General features: G+C 42.2%; 1 protein-coding gene across 1 annotated transcript in view; it reads left to right on the top strand.

Moving 5' to 3' along the window:
- Positions 1 to 19,275, top strand: part of Polr1b (polymerase (RNA) I polypeptide B, 128kDa) — a 28,483-nt gene extending 9,208 nt beyond the window's left edge. Inside the window, exons 6-15 of the mRNA XM_013019881.1 lie at positions 512 to 735; positions 1,757 to 1,928; positions 5,125 to 5,296; positions 6,461 to 6,742; positions 10,016 to 10,149; positions 10,600 to 10,770; positions 11,238 to 11,394; positions 15,017 to 15,213; positions 15,657 to 15,910; positions 18,304 to 19,275. Of these exons, the coding sequence (XP_012875335.1) occupies positions 512 to 735; positions 1,757 to 1,928; positions 5,125 to 5,296; positions 6,461 to 6,742; positions 10,016 to 10,149; positions 10,600 to 10,770; positions 11,238 to 11,394; positions 15,017 to 15,213; positions 15,657 to 15,910; positions 18,304 to 19,186 (2,646 nt within the window). The 3' untranslated portion in view covers positions 19,187 to 19,275. The remainder of the gene's footprint in view (positions 1 to 511; positions 736 to 1,756; positions 1,929 to 5,124; positions 5,297 to 6,460; positions 6,743 to 10,015; positions 10,150 to 10,599; positions 10,771 to 11,237; positions 11,395 to 15,016; positions 15,214 to 15,656; positions 15,911 to 18,303) is intronic.
- The last annotated feature ends 4,617 nt before the right edge of the window (positions 19,276 to 23,892 follow it).

Below are 23,892 nucleotides of genomic sequence, written 5' to 3'. Positions count from 1 at the left end.
AATCTCACATTACCTTTTCCATTATATTTTTGGGTCTCAGGCCATGTGTAATTTGGTGTGGGAAGAGACTATACAAATTGAATATCAGGGCTGGGAAGGTGGCTTAGTGGTAGAGTGCTTGCCTAGCATGCATGAAGCCCTGGGTTCGATTCCTCAGTACTACATACACAGAAAAAGCCACACGTGGCGCTGTGACTCAAGTGGTAGCGTGTTAGCCTGGAGCAAAAGAAGCTCGGGGACAGTGCCCAGGTCCTGAGTTCAGGCCCCAGAACTGGCAAAAAACAAAACAAACAAAAAAAAACCAAATTGAATATCAGGAGGCAAGGATCAGTAGGGTCATCCTAGTGTCTGGCTGTCATATATTTTGGAGAGTTAAATTTGGCAATAATGGAAGCTAATTTTGGTGGGATTTAAAAATTATTAGAGGAGAGAATGGTAACTAAGTGAATAGTATATTTAGTGATTATTTACAGACAATTTAAAAGAAAGCTTTTTTTTCTCTCTGTTCTAGGCACTTGTCAGCTTTTCTGATTATCAGATTTTCCAGGAGCTCATCAAAGGAAAAGAGGATGACTCTTTCTTTAGGAATTCTGTTTCTCAGATGTTAAGGATTGTGATGGAAGAGGGTTGTTCCACACAAAAACAAGTCCTTAACTATCTAGGAGAATGCTTCAGAGTAAAACTCAATCTTCCTGACTGGTACCCTAATGAACAAGCTGCCGAGTTTCTATTTAAGTATGTGTGCCGGGCCTGGGTTTGAGTTAGGGTTTGGGTTGAGGGTTGTCAGTGGTCCTTTGCATGGATTGTAGTTTGTGTTGATGCATCATCTAGAACTCAGCGTATACCTGATCTCTGTCGGCACGGTCTACTTTTTTCTCTGAGGCCATGTTTACCTTTCTTGTTATGCTAGTTTATTTTATTTTGCTTCTTTTATTTTGAAATAATTTCAGACTTCCAGAACAACATCCAGATAGGTGATTGACCACTTACAGTAACTAAAGTTCTCTCTTTTATTACATTTACTTTATTCCTTTGTGTTGTTTGATTCTTTCTGTATTGTTTAAAAGTTGCAGGTATCATGCCACTTCATTTCCCCAAAACAAGGACTTTGTCATGCATAATCACTATATTAAAAAAAATTATGAAAGGAATCCTGCTGGTGCTGCCCAACTTGTGCTGAGCATTTAAATAATGGCCAGTGTAGCTGAGAAACTGAGGTCCTAATTTTACATAATTTTAGTAAGAAATGACTGCCATGGCCACTTGCTTACATATTCCAACACAGCTCTAGGCTTTGTGATATTATTTTGTTGTTTTGGCAATGCTGCCCGTAAAAATGAAAAGTAAACATGAATTTGACACCTTGGTCATTAAGAAAATTATGTAAACCAGGTGCTGGTGCTCATACCTATAATCCTAGCTACTTAAGAAGTTGAGATCTGAGGATCCCGGTTCAAAGCCAGCTTGGGCAGGAAAAGTCCATGAGACTCATCTCCAATAAACCACTCAGAAAAGGGGAAGTGGCACTGTGGCTCAAGTGGTAGAGGACTTGCCTTGAGCTGAAAAGCTAAGGGACAGCGCCCAGGCCGAGTTCAAGCCCCAGGACCGACAAGGAAAGAAAGAAAGAAAGAGAAAAGAAGAGAAAAGCAAAGAAAAGAAAAGGAAAGAAAGAAAGAGAAAGAAAGAGAGAAAGAAAAGAAAATTATGTAGGATTGACAGCTTAAGTTACTTTAAAGGTTTTTCTTCTGTTTTGCAGCCAGTGCATCTGCATCCACTTGAGCACCAATACTGAAAAGTTTTATAAGCTCTGTTTCATGACCCGGAAGCTCTTTGCTTTAGCCAGAGGAGAGTGCATGGAGGACAATCCTGATAGTTTAGTGAATCAAGAAGTCCTTACGCCTGGCCAGCTCTTCCTTAGGTTTCTCAAGGTAACTGTATGCTTCACCCTAGGCCACCTTATTACTCATGCCGTATAGTATTGTCTGAATGGTAATAATTTCTAGTTTGGGCATTTTTCAGCCTTTTTAGTTTGTTAATGGTGCCATTTGCTAATGTTTATAATCCTAGTTACTTAGGAAGCTGCGTTACTTAGGAAGCTGAACTCTAAGAATCATGGTTTGAAGCCAGTTCAGACGGGAAAGCCCATGAGATTCTTATTTTCAGTTAACTAGCAAAATGCCTGTGGAGCTGTGGCTCAAGTGGTAGAATTCTAGCCTTGAACAAAATGCTCCTGAGTCCAAGCCACAGGACTGGGGTGTGTGTGTGTGAGTGTGTGTTCCTCCCACTCCTCCCTGCCCACCCTTCTCCTCCACATGCCTAGCTAGCTACCAAGATTCAGAAACGTGTGTGTGAACGCGCGTGCAAGTGTGCACGTGCATGCATGTGTGTGCATGCACATGCCGTGCGTCTGTTCCTCCCACTCCTCCCTGCCTACCACTCTCCCTCCCCCTCCCCCCCCCACCTAGCTACCAAGGTTCAGAAATATTTTTCAACAAGGTCTCCTATAGCCCTGGCTGTTCTCCTACCTCAGCCTCCCATGTGCTGAGTACCACCAATACCCAATTTTGCTTAATATTATGTAATCTAAAGATGACATGCAATCTTGGTCGTTAAAGTATACATAGCTTACTTATGTATGTATAGTCAATTAATCCTCACTGTATGTTTTCAAATGTACTTACTAAAATTTACTTAAGGCCATTCATTATCAATACCCAGTACTTTTTCAGCTACTCACAAACATGGGCAGAGAGGTGAAATTTGAGTCTCTTAAAGCATGTGTTCCCTTGAGGATGAGCACAGCGATGCCCTTGCCTTCCCCCAGCTAACTAAAAGCACAGGTCTCTGTTGAGCTTTACTTAGTGCCATATATTTTGCATCTTTATTCTTTTTATTTTTACTGTTCAAATGGGCCCCTGTTACTGATATGCTAGCTGCTGTTCCTGAATGCAAGAAAGCTGAGTTGTAACTGTGAGTTCAATGTTAATAAAGCAGTTACATATTAAATAAGATGTCTTTCAACAAAAACACACAAAAGGTTTTATGTGTTGATCGGTTAAGAATATTATGACAGAGCTGGACACCTATAGTCCTCACTACTCAGGAGGCTGAGAGCTGAGGATCATGGTTCAAAAACAACCCAGGACAGTCTAAGACTCTTATCTCCAATAAACTAGGGAAAAGCTGTAAATGACACTGGTTCAAATGGCAGAGTGCTAGCCTTGAGCAAAAGAAGCTCAGGGACAGCGCTCAAGCCCTGAACTCAAACCCTAGTGCCTGCAAAAAAAAAAAAAGCTGACCCAAGACATGCAAGAACAAGCCTCATGTTTCCCTAGGAACAGTGGTTTGGCATTCGCAGTGGTAGCACAGGACAGCTGTGCTGTGAACAGAGTGTAAGTCTGTGTACAGAATTGGAATGGCTCGAACATGATGTCATAGGAAGTTAATTTGATGGCCTTTCACATATCATCCCTTTAAAAGATGAGATTGAAGAGATAAGTAGCAGGATGGATGACAGAAAATGTTGAAGTAAAAACTGAGTTCTGGATGGAGAGGTAGCTCAGTGGAAGAGTGCTTGCCTTGTACACATGAGGCCCTAGGCTCGATTCCTCTACACCACATAAGCAGAAAAAGCTGGAAGTGGGGCTATGGCTCAAGTGGTAGAGTGCTCACCTTGAGCTGAAGAGCTGAGGGACAAGGCCAACGCCCAGAGTTCAAGCCCCACGACGGCCCCCCCACCTCCAAAAAAAAAAGGAACTCAGGTTTTTTTTTGTTTGTTTGTTTTTGGGGTCCATCATGGGGCCTGAACTTGGGGCCTAGGTGCTGTCCCTCAGCTCCTTAGCTCAAGGCGAGTACTTTAACACTTGAGCCATAGCCACACTTCTAGTTTTCTGGTGGTTAATTGGAGATAACAGTCTCATGGACTTTCCTGCCCACATGGTCTTTGAAATGTGACCCTCAGATCTCAGCCTCCTGAGTAGCTAGGATTACAGGTGTGAGCCACTGGTGCCCGGCTCCTAGTAGAAGTTTTTTGTTATCTCTGGCCTTTCAAATAAAGACATTATGTTTCATAACTGTACCCATTCATCCTGTTCATATAGGGTAGCATGGTGTTTCCTTTGATTCTACCTTTTAGCAATGTATCATCTGAGGCAAGCTGTTACTGAGGTTACCTGTGTCATCAGCGTGGGCAATAAAGTGAAAATTGGGTTATCATTTCAGATAATTTATTGTTTAACAGATCTGATTTCACCAGCTATATTTAACCTTGTAAACCTCTGATTTTGAGACTTGAAGAAAATCTTCAGAAGGTACATGACAGAGAGATATCACATGAATCATCTGTAGCCTATCTAGCATGTAGTCAGTAGACATTCAGTTTTTCCATGTGATTCATGTGATTGATGCTGAGGGAAGGCTGGATGGAGCCACCTGTAATCCGTTAGTAGAAGGCAGAGATGGAGAGGATCTTGGTTTAAGGCCAGCTTGGCCAAAAAAATTAGTGACACATGTGGTCTCAGTTTGTGGGAAGCCATTGAGATCAGCTGTGAGCAAAATCGAATTCTCATTTGAAAAGTAAATAAAGCAAAAGGGCTCAAGTGATAGAGTGCTTGCCTAGAAAGCTCAAAGCCCTGAGTTCAAACTCTGGTACTGTCAAGGAAGGGGAAAGGGGAGACAGTGAGAGACATGGATGAGCCCCCTTTGCCTTTCTCTGACAAGGTAGGCGTGGCTTCTTGTTTCCTTAAGTGTCACTGGCTTCTTCAAAGACTGTTGCACACCAAGGGAGGCTTTTTAGTAGACAGTCCTGCTCCTTCTGCTACTTGTACTAAGGTGTGTAGTCAGCACAAACAAGTCCCATTCCAGGCAGACAGACTTACAGACAGACACACACACGCACGCACGCACGCACGCACGCACGCACGCCAGGGATGCTGCTAAACCTCTTGAGGTACACAGGACAACTACACACACACACACACACACACATGCACACACAACTATTTTTTGAGGTTTGTGGTTTAAATGTTTTCCAATCAGATGTATTAGTGGCTTTAATTATGTGTGAGTAAATGAAATTCGTGAAAATTAAAACAAGTACTGTTTCAAATTTAATTTTTTTTTTAGGAAAAAATGGAAACTTGGTTAGTGTCTATTAAGATAGCTTTAGATAAAAGGGCTCAGAAAACCAATGTGTCCATAAACAGTGAAAATTTGATGAAGATTTTTAGTATGGGAGCAGACCTTACAAGACCATTTGAATATCTCCTTGCTACTGGGAATCTGCGTTCAAAAACAGGTGAAATTTAATAGATAATTTTACTTTTTTTCTAATTATTTATATAATATGTCTGGTTTAATGGTAAAGTTACTTTTGGTAAAGACAAATTTTATGTTAAATATCTGTATCTTTGAAGGGTTTTAGACAGGGTTTCTGTTCCCATACCCTTAAATCTAATTCTCATGAAAATACAGTCTATTGTTAGCATGTTAGTTAATGCTTGTGCATAATTGGTTTCTCTCAGATGAATTTAATGTTCAAATTTTTACTTTTTTGCCAGTACTGAGGCTTGAACTCAAGGCCTGGGCTGACCCTGAGTGTCTTTTGCTCAAAGCTAATGTTCTGCCACTTGAGCCACAGCACCACTTCTGGCTTTTGCTGCTTTATGTGGTGCTGAGGAATCGAATCCAGGGCTTCATGCATGGTACTCTACCACATGCAAGTATTCTACCATTGAGTCACATTCCCAGACATCTGAGATGAATTTAATTGCTATTTATCAACTGTGTAATTTTCTCTTAAAAGGGTGAAAGTTGCGCTAGAGGAGACTGTTAGGGTCAGTGATACAGTTTGTAAATCTTAAAAATACATTTTTTTTCTTTTCCCAGTCCTGGGAATTGAACTTAGGGCCTGGGCACTGTCCCTGAGCTTCTTTTGCTCAAAGCTAGTTATTGGGTTTTTTTTGGGTCCGGTTGTGGGGCCTGAACTCTGGGCCTGGGCGCTGTCCCTCAGCTTTTCAGCTCAAGGCGAGCGCTCTACCACTTGAGCCACAGCGCCACTTCGAGCTTTTTTTTTGCTTATGTGGTGCTGAGGAATCGAACCCAGGGCCTCAGGCATGCAAGGCAAGCTCACTACCAACTGAGCCACCTTCCCAGCCCCTCAAGGCTAGTTCTCTACCACTTGAGCCACTGCACCACTTCTGGCCTTTTCTGTTTATGTGGTTGTGAAGAATTGAACCTAAGGCTTCATGGATGCCAGGCAAGCTCTCTACCACTAAGTCATACTCCCGGCCCTAAAAATGCATTTTTTATTGTTTATTTGCACTTATCAGAACTAATATAGAACATATTTCAGTAACCCACTCGATCTGTAAAGTGCTCTGGGGTTTTGTCATCTCAAACAGTTTTGTGTTTTTTTGTGTTAAATTTGGCCTGGTTTTGAATAAGTTTTTATTTTATTAAGGTCTTGGCTTCCTGCAAGATTCAGGACTGTGTGTTGTGGCTGACAAGCTGAACTTCATACGCTATCTCTCCCATTTCCGCTGTGTGCACAGAGGAGCTGCTTTTGCGAAGATGAGGACCACCACAGTCCGCAGACTGCTGCCAGAGTCCTGGGGCTTCCTTTGTCCTGTGCACACCCCAGATGGGGAGCCCTGTGGACTGATGAACCATTTAACTGCCATATGTGAGGTCGTTACACAATCTGTGTATACAACGTCTATTCCAGCCTTGCTCTGCAGCTTGGGTATGTCATTTACCGCCTCAAGTCTTGAAAGGATTCTTACTCCTCCATTGAGGAGTTAAGCTACTTTCTTAACTTCTCATTTGAAAAATGAGGAAATGTTGTTGGTATTTACTTCTCTACCTTAAAACAAATATGTTAAAACATGAAACAGACTAGCACATGAAACAGACTAGCAGTTAGATTGAAGAGAGTAGAGGGTTTTGTATATCTTTGGGAATCACTCTCCCTGATCATTTGTTAGACCCCTGCATCTCTAAGTAGAAAACAGTTCTGGTCTAGAGAAGAGGTAAGAATGTACTTGTCTACTGTATGTGTCCTGTTTTCATCAGATAGTAAGTAACCTTTGCTGTTGGTGGCCATTCAGCTGCTATCTCTGCTTTGACTGGAAACTCTTCTTTTTTCTCAGGCTTGATATTTGGCTTGATGTCACCTTCCAGTTGAAGATAATCAGCCTTTTCTATTCCTAGGGGTTTCTGGTTGTCACTTAGAAAATACTTGAGATATCAGTGTTTTAGTCCTGGGGGCTTCTAGTTACTTAGAATCCAGGAATCTTGGGGCTGGGAAGGTGGCTTAGTGGTAGAGCGCTTGCCTTGCATGCATGAGGCCCTGGGTTCCATTCCTCAGCACCACATAAGCAAAAAGAAAAAAGCCGGAAGTGGCTCTGTGGCTCAAGTGGTAGAGCGCTAGCCTTGAGCTGAAGAGCCGAGGGACAGCACCCAGGCCCAGAGTTCAGGCCCCACGACTGGACCCAAAAAAAAAAAAAAAGAATCCAGGAATCTTTGTCTTTGATAGTCTATGTATGGGGTTTCCAGTGGGATTCATGTTTGTAAAGAAAACTTCCAGCTCATAGGGATCAGTTGGTAGCTATTCTCAAGCAACCAGATGAACTTTGAGTCTGGGGTCAAGAAATTTCTGTGTAAAAAGTATTTCTCCAGTTAGAGTCATCTGTGAGAAGGGGCCCCCCAGACACAATAAGTAAGAGTCAGTATAACTTGTCCATTCACTCTATAAGGAAAAGAATAATCTTGTTTTCTACTAGTGATTTAAAATGCCTGTCAGCAAAGGACCTGGCCCCAAGTGTTAAAGCACCTGCCTATCAATGCAAGGCTCTGAATACAAATCCCAGCCAGTACTGACAAAAACAAAAACAACCCCCACCCCCCGAAATATCAGGGACTGGGAATGTGGCTTAGTAGTAGAGTGCTTGCATGTGGTAGAGGGCATGTATGAAGCCCTGGGTTTGATTCCTCAGTATCACATACACAGAAAAAGCCGAAAGTGGTGCTGTGGCTCAAAGTGATAGAGTGCTAACCTTGAGTGAAAAAGCTCAAGGACAGTGTGCAGGCCCAGATTTCAAGCCCCAGGATTGGCAAAATTAATGTACTTATCATGTACTATGTGATTTTTTTGTTTCTTTTGTATGTTCCTCCCCCACAGTATAACTCGTATTCACTGTATTTGATTCCCATGCCCTGCATCTTGTATATACACTTTTCTAATTTGGGGAAGGGAAGGGAAAAAACAAAGGGATACAGGTTGACCCATTGTAACAATGAGATGTAATGACACTATGTTGAAAACGAACTTTACAACTTCGGTGGGTGGGGGGTAGTTGGGTAGGTGAGGAAGGAAGGGATGGTAGGGGAAAAACAGGAAGAGGCAACAATGCTCGATAGGAAATGTACTCATTACCTTACTCATGTAACTGTAACCCCTCTGTACAGTATTTTTACAATAAAAAACATTTAAAAAAATCAGTCTACGAGAGGGTAAAAGGGTAAAACACAAAAAAATGGAGTGATAAGAAGCAGATTCTATTACAGAAGAACAGATGGGAAAGGTTATTTGCTCTGACACTAAAGAGGAAGACAGAAAAGACTAACTAGACCTGGCCATATAGGGTGACAGATGAAACACTGGGTACCCTGTAACACTCAGGAAAACACTTGACTCTCTTCAGAAAGTAGCTATGGTCTGTGAGAAATTGTGCTTTTTATCTTGACTATAGTCAATTCTTGTTATTTGTAGTCCTTGGATTGGTTGTTTTGGTGTTGATTTTATTTTTTTGGTCCAGTCGTGGGGCCTGAACTCTGGGCCTGGGCGCTGTCCCGCAGCTCTTCAGCTCAAGGCTAGTGCTCTACCACTTGAGCCACAGCGCCACTTGTGGCTTTTTTCTTTTGCTTATGTGGTGCTGAGGAATCGAACCCAGGGCCTCATGCATGCAAGGCAAGCGCTCTACCACTGCGCCACCTTTCCAGCCCCTATTTTATTTTTTTTACCTCATGGCCTTCCACTTACTATGCTGACAGTCTACCACTTGCTTCACTCTATCAGCCCAGTGTTCAGTCCTTATATTCTATGAAGTCATCACCAGTGCGGGATTAATGAGTACTGAACGGCTGTTCCTAGGGGATCCCCTAGGGCCCAGTGTCTGTGCATCTAACATTAACCTCTAGGCCAACAGTATCCATAACTATAAGCTTACCTAGCACACATATTTCCTCTGTAAAATACATTACAACTACCCTATACTTAGGAACACTAGCCACTGCACTTGAGGGCCATTGTAAACATATTCTAAAAAGCAAAAATTGTGGCATTGAACAGATCTCTAAAAAGATCTTCGTTTACTGTGGGAGAGCTGAGACCAGAAGGCAGAGTATACGCTCCAGGCAACCCAAGTATTTTTACCTCAGGACCTTAAAGTGCCCATTTGTTAATTTTGTGGTTACAAATATACCTAGTAGGCAAATTTGCAAGTAATGATCAACTGCAATTACGTTTTTTTTTAAAGAGGCTAATAATAAGTTTATGTGGATCAGAAATCAAAATGCAGAAAGGTAGACAATGCAAAGCCTCCCTGTGTCCCCAGCTTGGGTCTTCACCACAGTGATCTGTACTTGGGCAGCAGTGCAAAAATATGCTTGTGCTGGGTGCCCGTGGCTTACGCCTGTAATCCTAACTACTCAGGAGGCTGAGGTCTGAGGACCACGGTTCAAAGCCAGCCTGGGCAGGAAAGTCTGTAAGAATCTTATCTCCAATAAACCACCAGAAAATCGGAAGTGGCACTGTGGCTCAAGTGGTAGAGCGCTAGCCCTGAGCTGAAGAGCTGAGGGACAGCACCCAGGCCCAGAGTTCAAACGCCACGACCAACCAAAAAAAAAAGTATGCTTGTCCTAGGGAATCAATGAAGCAATTGTTAAACTTACCTAGAGGGCATTGGAAATGTTGGATAAAACCTGATGTGATCATTCTGTGTGTTCCCTTTGCTAGGAGTCACTCCAGTTGATGGGACACCACACCAACCCTATGGCAAGTGCTACCCAGTTCTGCTGGATGGTGTCATGGTGGGCTGGGTGGATAAGGAGCTTGCTCCTGGCATTGAAGATTCTCTCCGGCGTTTTAAGGTGATCTTGAGTCTTTGTGATTTGTTGTACCTCTGGCCTTTAGTTTTGAGTTTTTCTAGTTAATCAGGTGGCCACAAGGCCACCTGACATCGTTTAAGGTCTTCTCCTATGATACATTAAAAGTGAAGTCAGTAATCTGTATTTCATACATCTGAGGATAGATTTGGCTTATTTGTTTTCCAGTCTAACTGCTTGGCTGATAATGGTTGAGTCCCCAAAGTGCCATCTCTTGAATGTGGGGTGGATGACCTTGGATGTGGGGATGGGAATGTCATGGACAGCCATGTTTTTGGAGCACAGGCCTGATTTAATTTCTTAAGATACTGCTTGGCCCCCTGGTTTAACCTGCCTTCTGGTTGCTGTAGTGGGAGGGGGGGTGGGGGGGGCAGGGGACGGTGGCACGTGAAGCATACTATTTATTCTTCATTGAATTCTTTTTGTTGAAAACAGGTATTGAGAGAGAAAAAGATTTCTCCCTGGATGGAGGTGGTCCTTATTCCTATGACAGGAAAGCCAAGTCTGTACCCTGGGCTGTTTCTCTTCACCACTCCTTGCAGACTGGTACGGCCTGTGCAGAACCTGGAGCTAGGCAAAGAAGAACTGATTGGAACTATGGAACAGGTACCTAGAATGTGAGATGAATGGTTGAGTGCTTGATCATATACAACTGTCAGGGGTTTAGCCCTTTCTTTTAAAGGGATTGAGGGAAAGCCAAACTTTGTTTCCCTGCTCTGTGAGTAGCATTAAGCATTTTTTGTCTTGCCTCATTCCATGGAACCTGAGGGAGACTTGGTGGTTTCATTGCCTACCCTTCCCATTCTACCCAATTTCCAGAACTCCTTTGTTCCTGGCCCTATCCCTTCTGGGGACAAACACTGTTACACTCACTCTATCTCTCCCTCCCACTCCCTTCCAGCCTGTGGGAACTTCCTGTGCTGTGCTTCACAGGAATCTCTTTAGGGTTCATGGTGCTGGGGAAGGAGAGTATCCTTGCAGTCTTCCAGTGCTTAAATCTGAGACACTGGAAGAGTTAAGATGGTGGCAGTCCTGGTTATATCATGCCTTGAACTACTTCATCTTTCCTGCAGCTCTTCATGAACATTGCTATCTTTGAAGATGAGATTCTTGAAGGAATTACCACTCACCAGGAGCTCTTCCCCCATAGCCTGCTGAGTGTGATCGCCAACTTCATCCCATTCTCTGATCACAATCAGAGTCCCCGCAACATGTACCAGTGCCAGATGGGTAAGGTGGGCCAAGGGAGGTAATGGGAAAGTACATGGACAGAAGAAAAGCACTTGGAATTTATTATGAAGTGTTTTCAAACGGCTGGGAATGTGGCTTAGAGGTAGAGTGCTTGCCTAGCATGCATGAAGCACTGGGTTTGATTCCTCAGTACCACATAAATAGAAAAAGCCAGAAGTGGTTCTGTGGCTCAAGTGGTAGAGGAGCCACAAGACTGGCAAACAAACAAAAATAAAGTGTTTTCAAACCTAGAAAAAAGTGGCAAAGAGTAGGGCTGAGAAACCCCCAGACAGCTGTTTCTCAGTTTACACTGGTTTTCTATGAAGATAAGTTACTGGAACAGTGGTTCTTTCCTTGCACAGTTCAGTATTTATCCCCAACAAAGGCCTACACTTGCGTAGCTAAGGGTAATTGTCAAAATCAGAACACTTAACATTGATACTCTTACTTTAGGCCTTACCCAAATTTAGACTAGTCCGGTTTATGACGGTTTTGTTCTATGCAGCAAGCATCCAGCTGAAGATCATACATTTAATTGTCTTAGTCTTTTTAAATGTAGAATAATTATCTAGCTTGTGTGGGGCTTTTTAAATGTTGACTTTTTTTTTCCTGCTCAAGGCTATGTCACTCTACCATTTGAAACACAGCTCTACTTCCTACTTTGTGATGGTTAATTGGAACTTAGTGTCTCACAGACTTTTCTGCCCAAGCTGGCTTTGAACTGTGATCCTCAGATCCCAGCCTACCTATGAATATAGGTGGGAATCCAGTGTGATTCCCTAGCACCTGGCTAATGTTGACAATTTTACAGAAAAGAAAATCATTTGCCTTATAGATGGTACATAACTTTTGAATTCCCCTGAGATCCTGTTGGCTGGATTTTTGGAGGATACAGACATTAGAGTCACTCGAATAATTACCATTTTATGTTCCTTATATCTTGTGGAGATTCAAGTTTTTGCCACACACAAATTCCTTTACACCTGAAAAATTTTCATTTTTGTTTGTTTTTTGTTTGGGGGGCAGGATCTCACTTTGTAGCTCAGGTTACCCTTGAACTCCTGTCTCAGACTGCCTCTGCCTCCCAAGTGTAGGTGCCACCTCCACACCTGGCACCCCTTGCATTTCTCATGCAGGTTGTTGGCTATACGTTCCTTTGTTTTGCACTTTGCTGAAATTTTCACAGCCTATGCCATTTTGGTTGACAGTTCCTTTTTTTTGCACTTGAAAGTTGCTATATTGTCTCTTCTTGTTCTGTTATTTCTAATTCGAAGGGAGTAGTTATGTTTTCTTGTGTACAGTGTGCCATTTTCCCTCTGTCCTTAAGATTTTCTGTTTTGTTTCTTTTTTAGGAGATTAACTATGATTATTGCTAAAACTATTGTTTCTGCCTTTTCTTTCTCTTCAAATATTCCATTATGTATCATTTATGGTAAACCATTTGACATTGTCCCATAAACCATTGAGTATGGCATTTCCTTCCCTCCCTCCTTGCCTTCCTCCCTCCCTCCCCCTCTCTTCCTCCTTTCCTCCCTTCCTCCCTTCTTTCTTCCTGCCCTCCCCCTCCTTTCTTCCCTTCCTCCCTGCCTCCCTGTCTCCTTCTTGTCCTCCTCCTTTCTTCCCTCTCTCTCTCATCTTTCCTTCCTTCCTTCCTTCCTTCCTTCCTTCCTTCCTTCCTTCCTTTCCCTTCTTCCCTTCCTTCTTCCCTTTTTTTTCTCTCTCTCCCTCCCTCCCTCCCATCTCTTCTCATTTTATTTTACTTTATTTCTATTTTTATTTCTGTTTTATGCTTCCTATCACAGATAAAGTGACAAGCACATGACATCATGCCCAACATTCAGTTGAGAACAGGGTCTGATGAACTCTGGTACTTGAGCTGGCCTTGAACTGCAGTCCTCCCAGTCTTAGCCTTCCAAGTAACTATGACTATAGGTATCAGACACTGGTGCCTGGCTGCAATTTTTTTAACTGTTTTGAATTTTTCATTTTAAAATTGTTATTATAAAGGTGATGTATAGAGGGGTTACAGGTTACAGTTATATAAGTCAGGTAATGAGTACATTTCTTTTTAGGCTATGGCCTCCCTCCCCCATCCTCTTCTAGTTTTTCCCTTCTATCACCATCCACAAGTTGTATAGTTCATTTTGAGCATAGTGTGTAATGAGTACTATTACTGCATTTGTTCATCCTTTGTTGCAGTTTAAAAAACAATGCATATCAGGGTTTGAATTCAGGCCTCCAGCTCGCCAGTCAGGCATACTACCACTTTGAGCTAGGCCTGCAGCCCTTTTTATTTCAGTTATTTTTCAGATAGGAACCCACACTTAGGCCAGTCTAGGCTGAACTTTGATCTTCCTAATTATACTTTCTGTGTAGCTGGGATGGCAGACACATGCTACCACCTCCAGCTTATTGATTGAGACGGTGTCTCAAAGTTTTTACCTTGGCTCACCCCAAACCATGGTCCTTCTCATTTTCTCCTTCCTAGTAGTTAGAATTACAAGTATCAACTCCTATACCTGGTTCAGATTTTTTTCTTGCATTTAGATCATGTTTTACTGTTCTGTAGGGCCAGTAACAATGTATCAAGGACATTGTAAATAATGTTTTTAGAACCAGTAAGCTGCATGATGGTTTTACTGAAGAGGATTAGTTGCTTACTTTTAATGGATTGTTCCCTTGGCTGAACACAGCAGGTGAAGCACAGGCTTTTAGTCTTGGGTGGGCTGGTTGGCCATGTCTCATGCACACATAGTTCAGGAATCCACCAAAAGTTTGGACTCAGTTTATGTGCAGAATTTAAGGCTCTCTATAGTTCTCTTGGTTTTGAAATCTATAGTTGCTGTTAGTTGCTGTCAGGCTCTGTGAGCAGTAAGGCTGTGAGTTTCTCAGTTACAGTTGTTACACTGCACCAGGAGGCAAAAGAAAGGTAAAGTAACTGGAAAATGAAAAACAAGTTCACTTATGACAGTTCTTTTTGCTCAGATATAAATTCCTTTCATTTTCTGGTTAGTCCTCAGTGGTTCAGGCTGTGGGGAAATGCATATAAGGTAGTCCTTTATTGCTGAAATCCTGTTTCCTAACTTGTTAAAGCTCCATTATGGGTATATATTTAGTTTTATATATTTTAATTTCTAAAGTCATTTTGTTCTGAAATGATTGTCTATAAAGTAGTACAAAGAAACTTACTTATACTCCTGTATCCTACAACCCAAAATTTACACATTTTTAACATTTTTATTAACTCAAGTATTTTGAGAATAGTTGTTATCCTCTTTTAATTGCCCCTTTCTCTCAGAAATACCCTGTAGCCTGTGGATAGCCTTTATATGTCCCTTTACTGTTTCTGTTCTTGTGCCTGTAAATACAGAATTATTTGGAATGTGTCACAAATAGACATAATAGCATTAAAGGTCATTTTGTGTTTCTTCGCAGTGGCATGGTTTTCAGGGTCTGGGCATGATGGTTCATGCAGATACTTCACGGTATTAATCTGTAGTAAACATAACCACCTTCAATGGTGAATGGTTAGTTGTTTCTGGTCTGATATGACACCTTTATAACAGAACACTAAACACCACAAAAATGCACAGATTTTTTTCTTTTAATTTTTTTTCTGTAGGTAAACAGACTATGGGCTTTCCACTTCTCACTTACCAAGACAGATCTGATAATAAACTCTACCGTCTTCAGACTCCACAAAGTCCTTTAGTAAGACCATTCATGTATGACTATTATGACATGGATAACTATCCGATAGGGACAAATGCTATCGTTGCTGTGATTTCTTATACTGGCTATGATATGGAAGATGCCATGGTAAGTTTTACCAGGTATAATTCCAGTCCTTTGTGTGTGTGTGTGTGTGTGATCACTGAAAGAATATTTATCTGTCCCCAAGTACCTAGTATTGGGCACACAACTGTTCCATTGACTAGTTAATTCTTGGTCTAAATGAAAGTGGTAGACCTTGAGGGAGATTTACTGAACAGTCAGGCATGCATATCTCCTCCGTATTTCAGTACATATTATTAGCAGATATTGAATGAGTATGGTCTTGATTCTATCTTTTACATTTATGTATCATTAGCTATTAATGTGTCTCGGTTTTAATAGTATTGGTTAATTTGAAAAATAAAGAGTTTTAAAATTAAGCACCAGTTTTCCTAAATCAAATTTTAGTAGACTACCACCTGACTGACTTTTTAAAAAAAAATTAAATCCTGTTTGTCCTCATTCTTTGATATTCTCTGATCTCATAGATTGTGAACAAGGCTTCTTGGGAGCGAGGCTTTGCGCATGGAACTGTCTACAAGTCTGAGTTCATAGACCTCTCTGAAAAGATCAAACAAGGAGATGATAGTCTTGTGTTTGGGGTCAAACCTGGTGACTCACGGATTGCGCAAAAGTTAGATGATGATGGATTGCCATTCATAGGAGCAAAGCTGCAACATGGAGACCCCTATTACAGCTACCTAAACCTCAATACTGGGGAGAACTTCGTGGTTTACTATAAGTAAGTTTGGGGTTCTATGCTGGGTTTCTTTTTCTTTTTTTGTCGGTTGTGGGGCTTGAACTCTGGCCCTGGGCACTGTCCCTCAGGTCTTCAGCTCAAGGCTAGCACTCTACCACATGAGTCACAGCGCCACTTCCAGTTTTCTGGTGGTTTATTGGCGATAAAAGTCTCACGGACTTTCCTGCCCGGGCTGGCTTTGAACCACAATCCTCAGATCTCAGCCTCCTGAGCAGCTAGAATTACAGGTGTGAGCCACCAGCGCTGCCTTGTTTTTTTCTTTTCTTTTTTTTTGGTCAGTCCTGGGGCCTGAACTTGGCCTGGGCGCTGTCCCTCAGCTCTTCATCTCAAGGCTAGCACTCTACCACTTGAGTCACAGTGCCACTTCTGGCTTTTTCTGCTTATGTAATGCTGAGGAATCGACCCTAGGGCTCCCTGCATCAAGGCAAGCATTCTACCACTGAGCCACCTTCCCCGCCCTGGGATTTTGTTTTTTGACAGTACTGGAGTTTGAACTAAGTTCCTTTTGATTGCTGAACAGGCACTCTACTACTTAAGCTACTCCACCAGTCCCTTTTTACATTGATTATTTTCAAGATAGGATCTCACTATGCCTGAGTCCAACAGGATTGAGATCTCCCTTAATGGTACTTCCTCATGTTACTGAAATTACATGTGTACCCCATCACACCTAGCCATTGATGGAGATGGAGTTTTGTGAATTTCCATGTCCTGGCTAGCCTCCAATTGTAATTCCCCAATCTCTGTCTCCCAGGTAGGTAGGATTATAGGCTTGAGTCACCTTGCCCAGTTCTGTGCTATTTCAGGTATCGTGTGTGTGTGTGTGTGTGTGTGTGTGTGTGTGCGCGCGCGTGCGTGTGTGTGCAAGCGCGCACGTGCGCACACTTAGTTATATTTTAACTACAGAAGTTTTGAAAAAATTATTAAGTAGTAATTCAGTTACGGTCTTTTATGCCTGTTACCATCACAAAATTAAGACTGAGTAATAGAAAGTAAATTTATTTCTCACAGATCTGGAGGCTGGGAATTGACTGCCTGATGAGGACTTACTCCTCTTGGGGCACTGTCTCACATAGGAGAAGGTAGAAGGACACAGCTGAGTGGATGACTCCTAGGTCACTGTGTATTCCTGAGAGTCCCATTCTCATGATTTGGTACAGATAAAGGCTTTGACTCTTCGTTGCACCACAGTGGTGATTAGGTTTCAGATGAGCTTTGGAGGGGACACGGACATTCAAACCATGGCAATTAGGGTTTCAGTCAGAGCTAAACTGGCATTGCTTAAATGGTCCAAAGTTCTATCTGCAGCCAGGCGCTGGTGGCTCACGTCTGTAATCCTAGCTACTCAGGAGGCTGAGATCTGAGGATCGCGGTTCAAAGCCAGCCCGGGCAGGAAAGACCGTGAGACTCCTATCTCCAATAAACCACCAGAAAACCGGAAGTGGCGCTGTAGCTCAAGTGGTAGAGCGCTTGCCTTGAGCTGAAGAGCTGAGGGACAGCGCCCAGGCCCAGAGTTCAAGCCCCATGACCGACAAAAAAAAAAAAACAAAAACAAAAAAAAACAAAGTTCTATCTGCTTTTCTGAACAGTCTGATATGTGAGTTTTCATAGTGTTAGCGGTTATTTCCTAGAGATAAAATACTAAGTTCATTATGCCTCATTAAAAATTATTTATTTAAAGACAGGGTCTGGTGGTTCATGCCTGTAATCCTAGCTACTCAGGAAGCTGAGATATGAGGATCATGGTTCAAAGCCAGCCTGGGCAGGAAAGACCGTGAGACTCTTATCTCCAATAAACCACTAGAGCAACCGGAAGTGGCGCTGTAGCTCAAGTGGTAGAGTGCTTGCCTTGAACTGAAGAGTGCAAGGACAGCACCCAAGCCCAGAGTTCAAGCCCCACAACCTACCAAAAAAAAAATACATATTTTTGTGCAGTCCTGGGTGTTGTCTCAGCCTTTTTGCTCAAGGTTAGCACTGTGCCACTTAAGCCACAGCTCCACTTCCTGTTTTGTTTTAAGTTAATGGGCTTTGAACCACAATCCTCAGCCTCCTACATAGGCAGGATTACAAGAATGAATCATGAGTGGATGAAAATAAAATTTTATTTTGGCTTTTACAACATAAGATAATGTAAATGATTTTAGTAGGCCTTCATAATAATGTTTCATCTGATTTGCTTCTGGTGATCTTTCAGATAAACAATAGGGTTATTGATTTAGAGGGATATCAACTCTATTCCTGTTGGTGGGCCGAAGTGACAATTAAGTTTTATGAATACCTTTTATGAGTCCTAATTACATTAATGAAACTTAAGACAGTCAGTAATTTTAAGCAAATAGCATAATTGCTACATGTTTGTTTTTATTTTTCACTAGGAGTAAAGAAAATTGTGTAGTGGATAATATCAAAGTGTGCAGCAACGATTCTGGGAGTGGGAAGTTCAAGTGTATCTGTATCACCATGCGAGTCCCCCGGAACCCAACTATTGGAGATAAATTTGCCAGTCGTCATGGGCAGAAGGGCATCTTGAGCAGATTGTGGCCAGCTGAGGACATGCCTTTCACTGAGAGTGGGATGGTGCCTGACATTCTGTTCAATCCTCACGGTTTTCCATCCCGCATGACCATTGGCATGCTAATCGAAAGTATGGCTGGAAAGTCTGCAGCTCTGCATGGTCTCTGCCATGATGCCACACCCTTCATCTTCTCTGAAGAGAACTCAGCCTTAGAATACTTTGGTGAGATGTTGAAGGCTGCCGGCTATAACTACTATGGCACTGAGAGGTTGTATAGTGGCATCAGTGGGGTGGAATTGGAAGCAGACATTTTCATAGGTGTAGTTTATTATCAACGTTTACGCCACATGGTATCTGACAAATTTCAGGTTAGGACAACTGGAGCTAGGGACAAAGTCACCAACCAGCCTGTTGGGGGAAGAAATGTCCAGGGTGGAATCCGTTTTGGGGAGATGGAACGGGATGCTCTTTTGGCTCATGGGACATCTTTTCTTCTGCATGACCGCCTCTTCAACTGCTCTGACGGCTCGGTAGCTCATGTGTGTGTCAGATGTGGCAGTCTGCTCTCTCCTTTGTTGGAGAAGCCACCCCCTTCTTGGTCTGCCATGCGTAACCGAAAGTACAATTGCACCCTGTGTAATCGCAGTGACACCATTGACACTGTTTCTGTGCCTTACGTTTTCCGGTATTTTGTAGCTGAACTGGCAGCCATGAACATCAAAGTGAAATTGGATGTCGCTTAGTTTGATTAGAAGATCTAAAAAAGCCAGGTGATGGTGGCTCATACCTGTAATCTTGGCTACTCATAGGAAGCCGAGTTAAGGGTCACAGTTTGAAGCCACCTCAGGCAGCAGAGTCCATGAGACTCTTGTCTCCCATAAGAAAAAGCCAGAAGTGGAAGGCTCAAGTGGCAAAAGGGCTAATATTGAGCAGAAAAACTCAGGGACAGAACCTAGGTCCTTAGTTCAAGTACCAGGACCAGGGTGCAAAGCGCACACGTGTGCATGCACGTGCATGCGCGCGCGCATACACACACACACACACGCACATACACACACAAAATAATAAAATATAATTTTCAATAAGGATACTATTACTTGGTCACTCTTAATTTTTCAAGGGTGTTCATACTTTAAATGAAGACCATATAATCAAGAAATGAAAGTTTCTGAGTCTCTGGTGTAGAAAGTGCTAAAGTTTTTTGTTGGTATGTTTGTTAAAAAAAAATTCTGTGTGTACCCTCTTTAAAATGAAGTATTGGGAAGCTGGCCACTGGTGGTTCATACCTATAATCCTAACTACTCAGCAGGCTGAAATCTGATGATCGCAGTTCAAAGCCAGTTCAGGAAAGTCTGTGAGACTTTTCTCCAATAACCTACCCTTCTAAAAAGCTGGAAATGGAGCTATGGCTCAAGTGGTAGAGCACTCGCCTTGAGCAAAAAAGCTGAGACAGCACCCAGGCCCTGAGTTCAAGCCCCAGGATTAGCATTAAAAAAAAAGTTAGTGGGACTGGGAATGTGGCTTAGTGGTAGAGTGCTTGCCTAGCATGCATGAAACTCTGGATTCGATTCCTCAGTACCACATAAACAGAAAAAGCCAGAAGTAGTGCTGTGGCTCAAGTGGTAGAGTGCTAGCTGTGAGCAAAAGCAGCTCAGGGACAGTGCCCAAGGCCCTGCTCCAAGACTGGCAAAAGAAACAAACAAAAGTTATTGGTAAATAGGAAGTCATACAGGGAAGTCTCCCAGGTTCCCTGTTCCCTTCCCTTATCTATAGTTGGGAGAGTGTGATAAATTTAAAACACAAGCCATACAGGTAATTTTTTTAGTGTCACATAAAATAATAGAAGTATTTTAACAATGTTATTGAAGTATAATTGTATGTGAAAAACTATATATCTAATATATACGGTTTGATGGCTTTGAGCATGTGCATAATTCATTATGATGCAATCACCATGATCAAGGTAAATATAAAAATGTCAAATCCAGTTTCATGTCCCTTTGGAGGTTGTGCTTTCTGTGTATGTATTTGTGAATAGTTAGTTCAAGATCTACCCTCTTGACCAGTTTTCAAATGTGTAATAGAAGACTGTCAACTGTGGCAACTTATACTCATCTTTGTACCTGTTGAACAACTTTCCATTTCCCTGGCTCCTGGCAGCCACCATTCTACTGTCTGTGAGTTGAGACTATTTCAGATAATTTATATAGTGGGATCATGCAGCATGTGTACTGTGACTAGCTTACCTAATTCATTAAGAGTCAACCATGTAGAATTAGAAGGATTTCTCCTTTAAGGCTGCATGTATCTTTACCCAGAATTTTGCTTCAACATGTAAAGAACATTAAAAAAAATGAGAATTTTTTTCAGACTATGCCTCTAAAATTCAGTGAATATTTAATATTTAGTCTGTTACATTATTTATATTGAGCTGACTTCACATCTATTTGTTCACTGTTTCTTTTTTACATCCTTTTTTCTTTTTTTTCAGTCCTGAGGTTTGAACTTAGGGTTTTGTATTTGCTGAGCAGGTGCTCCATTGATTAAGCCATGGCTCAGGTCCTTTTTGCTGTAGGTATTTTAGGGATAAGAGTCTTGCAGCCCACCCAGGCTAGCCTAGACTGCAGTCTTATTTATACTTACCTTGAAGCTGGAGTGACAGGTGTTTGAAAGATAGGCATGTGTCACCAAGCCCAGTTTTTGACTGAGATAGGGTCTCAAACTTTATGACCTTGTCTAGATTTGACCACAGTCCTGATCTTCACCTCCCAAGTAGCTAGAATTACAGACATAAGCAATGGTACCCAGAGTGTATACTATCTTAATTCATAGCTGTTCAGTGCCTATTACTGGATATTTGAATTGTTCCTTCCTTGCCATAAAAAAAGTTGCTATATATTGTATCATCTTATATACAATGTAAGAACCTTGGTAGTACACGTTCTCCATCTCTTGGCTTTTGATGCCATTATCTTTCATGATTGTTATGATCCCAATATGCAATGCTACTGCCTCTGTTAAGTAGTCAGTTACCGTTTGAGAGATTTATAAAACAAAAGTTATTTAATACTTGGCACTAAGTGTTGCCATGTCTGGAAGTCTTTATTTTAGATGCCAGATTTCCATCTAGTATCATCCTTCAATATGAATGGCTTGCTTCAGTGTTTCTTAGCTTTCTTAGATAAGACCAAAGTAGCCAGTAAGGCAAATTTCCCCCACTAGAGAATATCTGAATACTTGGTACACATGTGTAGTGTGGTTCTTCATTAAGGCTGGTGAGAACATGACAACTGGAAGGCCCAGGAATTGTTCTGCTTCCTTCTTGGGTCTTTCCCTGGCCTCCAGCAGTATGATCACAGGTATGCTGTGAGCTGAAGATGGCAACTCCTGGCAGGTCTGTGCAGCTCTCTACTTTCTTGTATTCCACCCTTTGCATTCTAGGGGCCTTGACCTCCCCAACTGTTCAACTTTGTTTCAACTTAGGGAGATCACTGAGATACACAGTATTTTAGTTCTATGTTGTGTGGCCTGGAAATAACAGGCATAAATAAGCTGGGTTTTAGTGTCATCTCATGTGTTTACTTCACCTTGGGTATCATTGTACTACATGCTTTCCAGTAAAGCATATAAAGTCTGCAATGTAAAAAATGAAAATTGAATTGGGCTTAGTAGATGGTAAAAATTTAGTGCTTAGGCTGGGAATGTGACTTAGTGGTAGGGTGCTTGCCTAGCATGCTGTGACTTAGTGAGTGGTAGGGTGCTTGCCTAGCATGCAGGAAGCCCTGGGTTTGTTTTCTTAGTATCATATAAACAGAAAAAGCCAGAGTGATACTGTGGCTCAAGTGGTAAGAGAGCTAGCCTTGAGCTTTTAAAAGACACTCAGGGACAATGTTCAAGCCTCAGGACTGGCAGGAGGGGGAGGGAAGAAGAGGAGAGGAATTCCGTTTTTTAAAACACAGTTATCAAATTACATTAAGCAAAGTAAGTCAGACCCAAAGAAACTGGTGCATGGTTTCCCTCATTTGTAATAATTAAAATGTGCCTGTAAATCTACAAGTAAACCCAATGCATAGTAAAAGACAAAAAAGTTACACTTTGACATGATTAAATAGGACTTTAAACATTCTCACAGTGAGACCAAAGGAGGATCTCAGCAGATCACAAGGGCTCAATAGCTATGTACATATGATCATTTTAAATGATCCTTATTGAAATGAACCCCAAGAAATAGAAACAGGCTTTTTTATTGTACTGTTAGTGGTTTTTCTTTTTTTCTTGCTTTTTTTCCCCCTTTGTCTTGTAAGTTTATCTGATATGGGGAGGGAGAGAGGAAACAGAAATGGTGAGATAAAGGGCAAACTAATTTAGCAGTGATTCTCACTAGAATGAACTATACAACTTGGAAGGAAGGTTGGGAAGGAGAAATATTGGGAGAAAATGAGAGGAGAGACTCTGCTCAAAAAGAAATGTACTCATTACCTGACATGTAATTAACCCCTTTGTATATCACCTTTACAATAAAAAAAAACTAAACAGTAATCAAACTATGTACTAATTATGGTGTTTGTTGGAAACTGGTAAACAGAAAAGAAAAAAAAGGATATATTAGAAGCAAATTTTCTCTCACTGTACACTTGGAGGGCATTTGAGTTGTCCCTAATGGCCATTTGTTCATTTTAGAGACAAAGGTAATCTGCTGAGTCCTACTGTTGGGTAGGCTTTACATGTCTTTCCACAACTACCTTTTTCTCTTAAGTCTGGTGACATTTTTCCCCCACGTAGGTTCCAGTTTAATGAAAACGTGAAGATGGTTAGTTTATAAATGACAGAGAAAGGAGAAAGGAAAAGAAAATGGGCTTAAGAATCAGAGCAAACAAAAATTTCATTGGTTATTTCACAAATTTCAAAAACTTGACATAAAATGGAATAATTTTTTTTTTTGAAACATCAAATGCTACTTCAGGGATGTATAGGGCTGAGAAAGTAACTCCATCATGGTCCCCGAGGGCCAGTATTAACATTCACATCCGTTCTTCTGCCCCTTAGAGCCTAGGCCAAGGAGTAGGAGGCATGTGTGGGTGGACAGCCTAGGTTGAGCACATGAGAGGTCCAAGTTGGGCTGGTCTGGCCAGAGGTCACCCCTGGTCCTAGGGCCCGCATTAGCCAGGGCGGCAACGCAGAAGTGGAAAGCAGCGCCATACTCCCGGGGCCCATGGCGGGCGTGGGGAAGTAGGAAGGGAAGTCAAGGCCCCTGTATCCCCCGGGCCGCGTGCCGGGGGTGGGAGGGTGGTGAGGGGGAGTCAGGGCCCCTCACCCCCCAGGCCGCGTGGCTGGGGTGGGAGGGTGGGGAGGGGAGCCAGGGCCCCGCACCCACCGGGCCGCGTGGAAGCGCGGGGAGGGAGCCAGGGCCCCGCACCCCCTGGGCCGCGTGGCTGGGGTGGGAGGGTGG

This window comes from Dipodomys ordii, unplaced genomic scaffold (genome assembly GCF_000151885.1).
Source record: "Dipodomys ordii isolate 6190 unplaced genomic scaffold, Dord_2.0 Scaffold47, whole genome shotgun sequence".
Classification (NCBI taxonomy): Eukaryota; Metazoa; Chordata; class Mammalia; order Rodentia; family Heteromyidae; genus Dipodomys; species Dipodomys ordii.
This window is presented reverse-complemented; position numbering and strand designations above follow the sequence as displayed.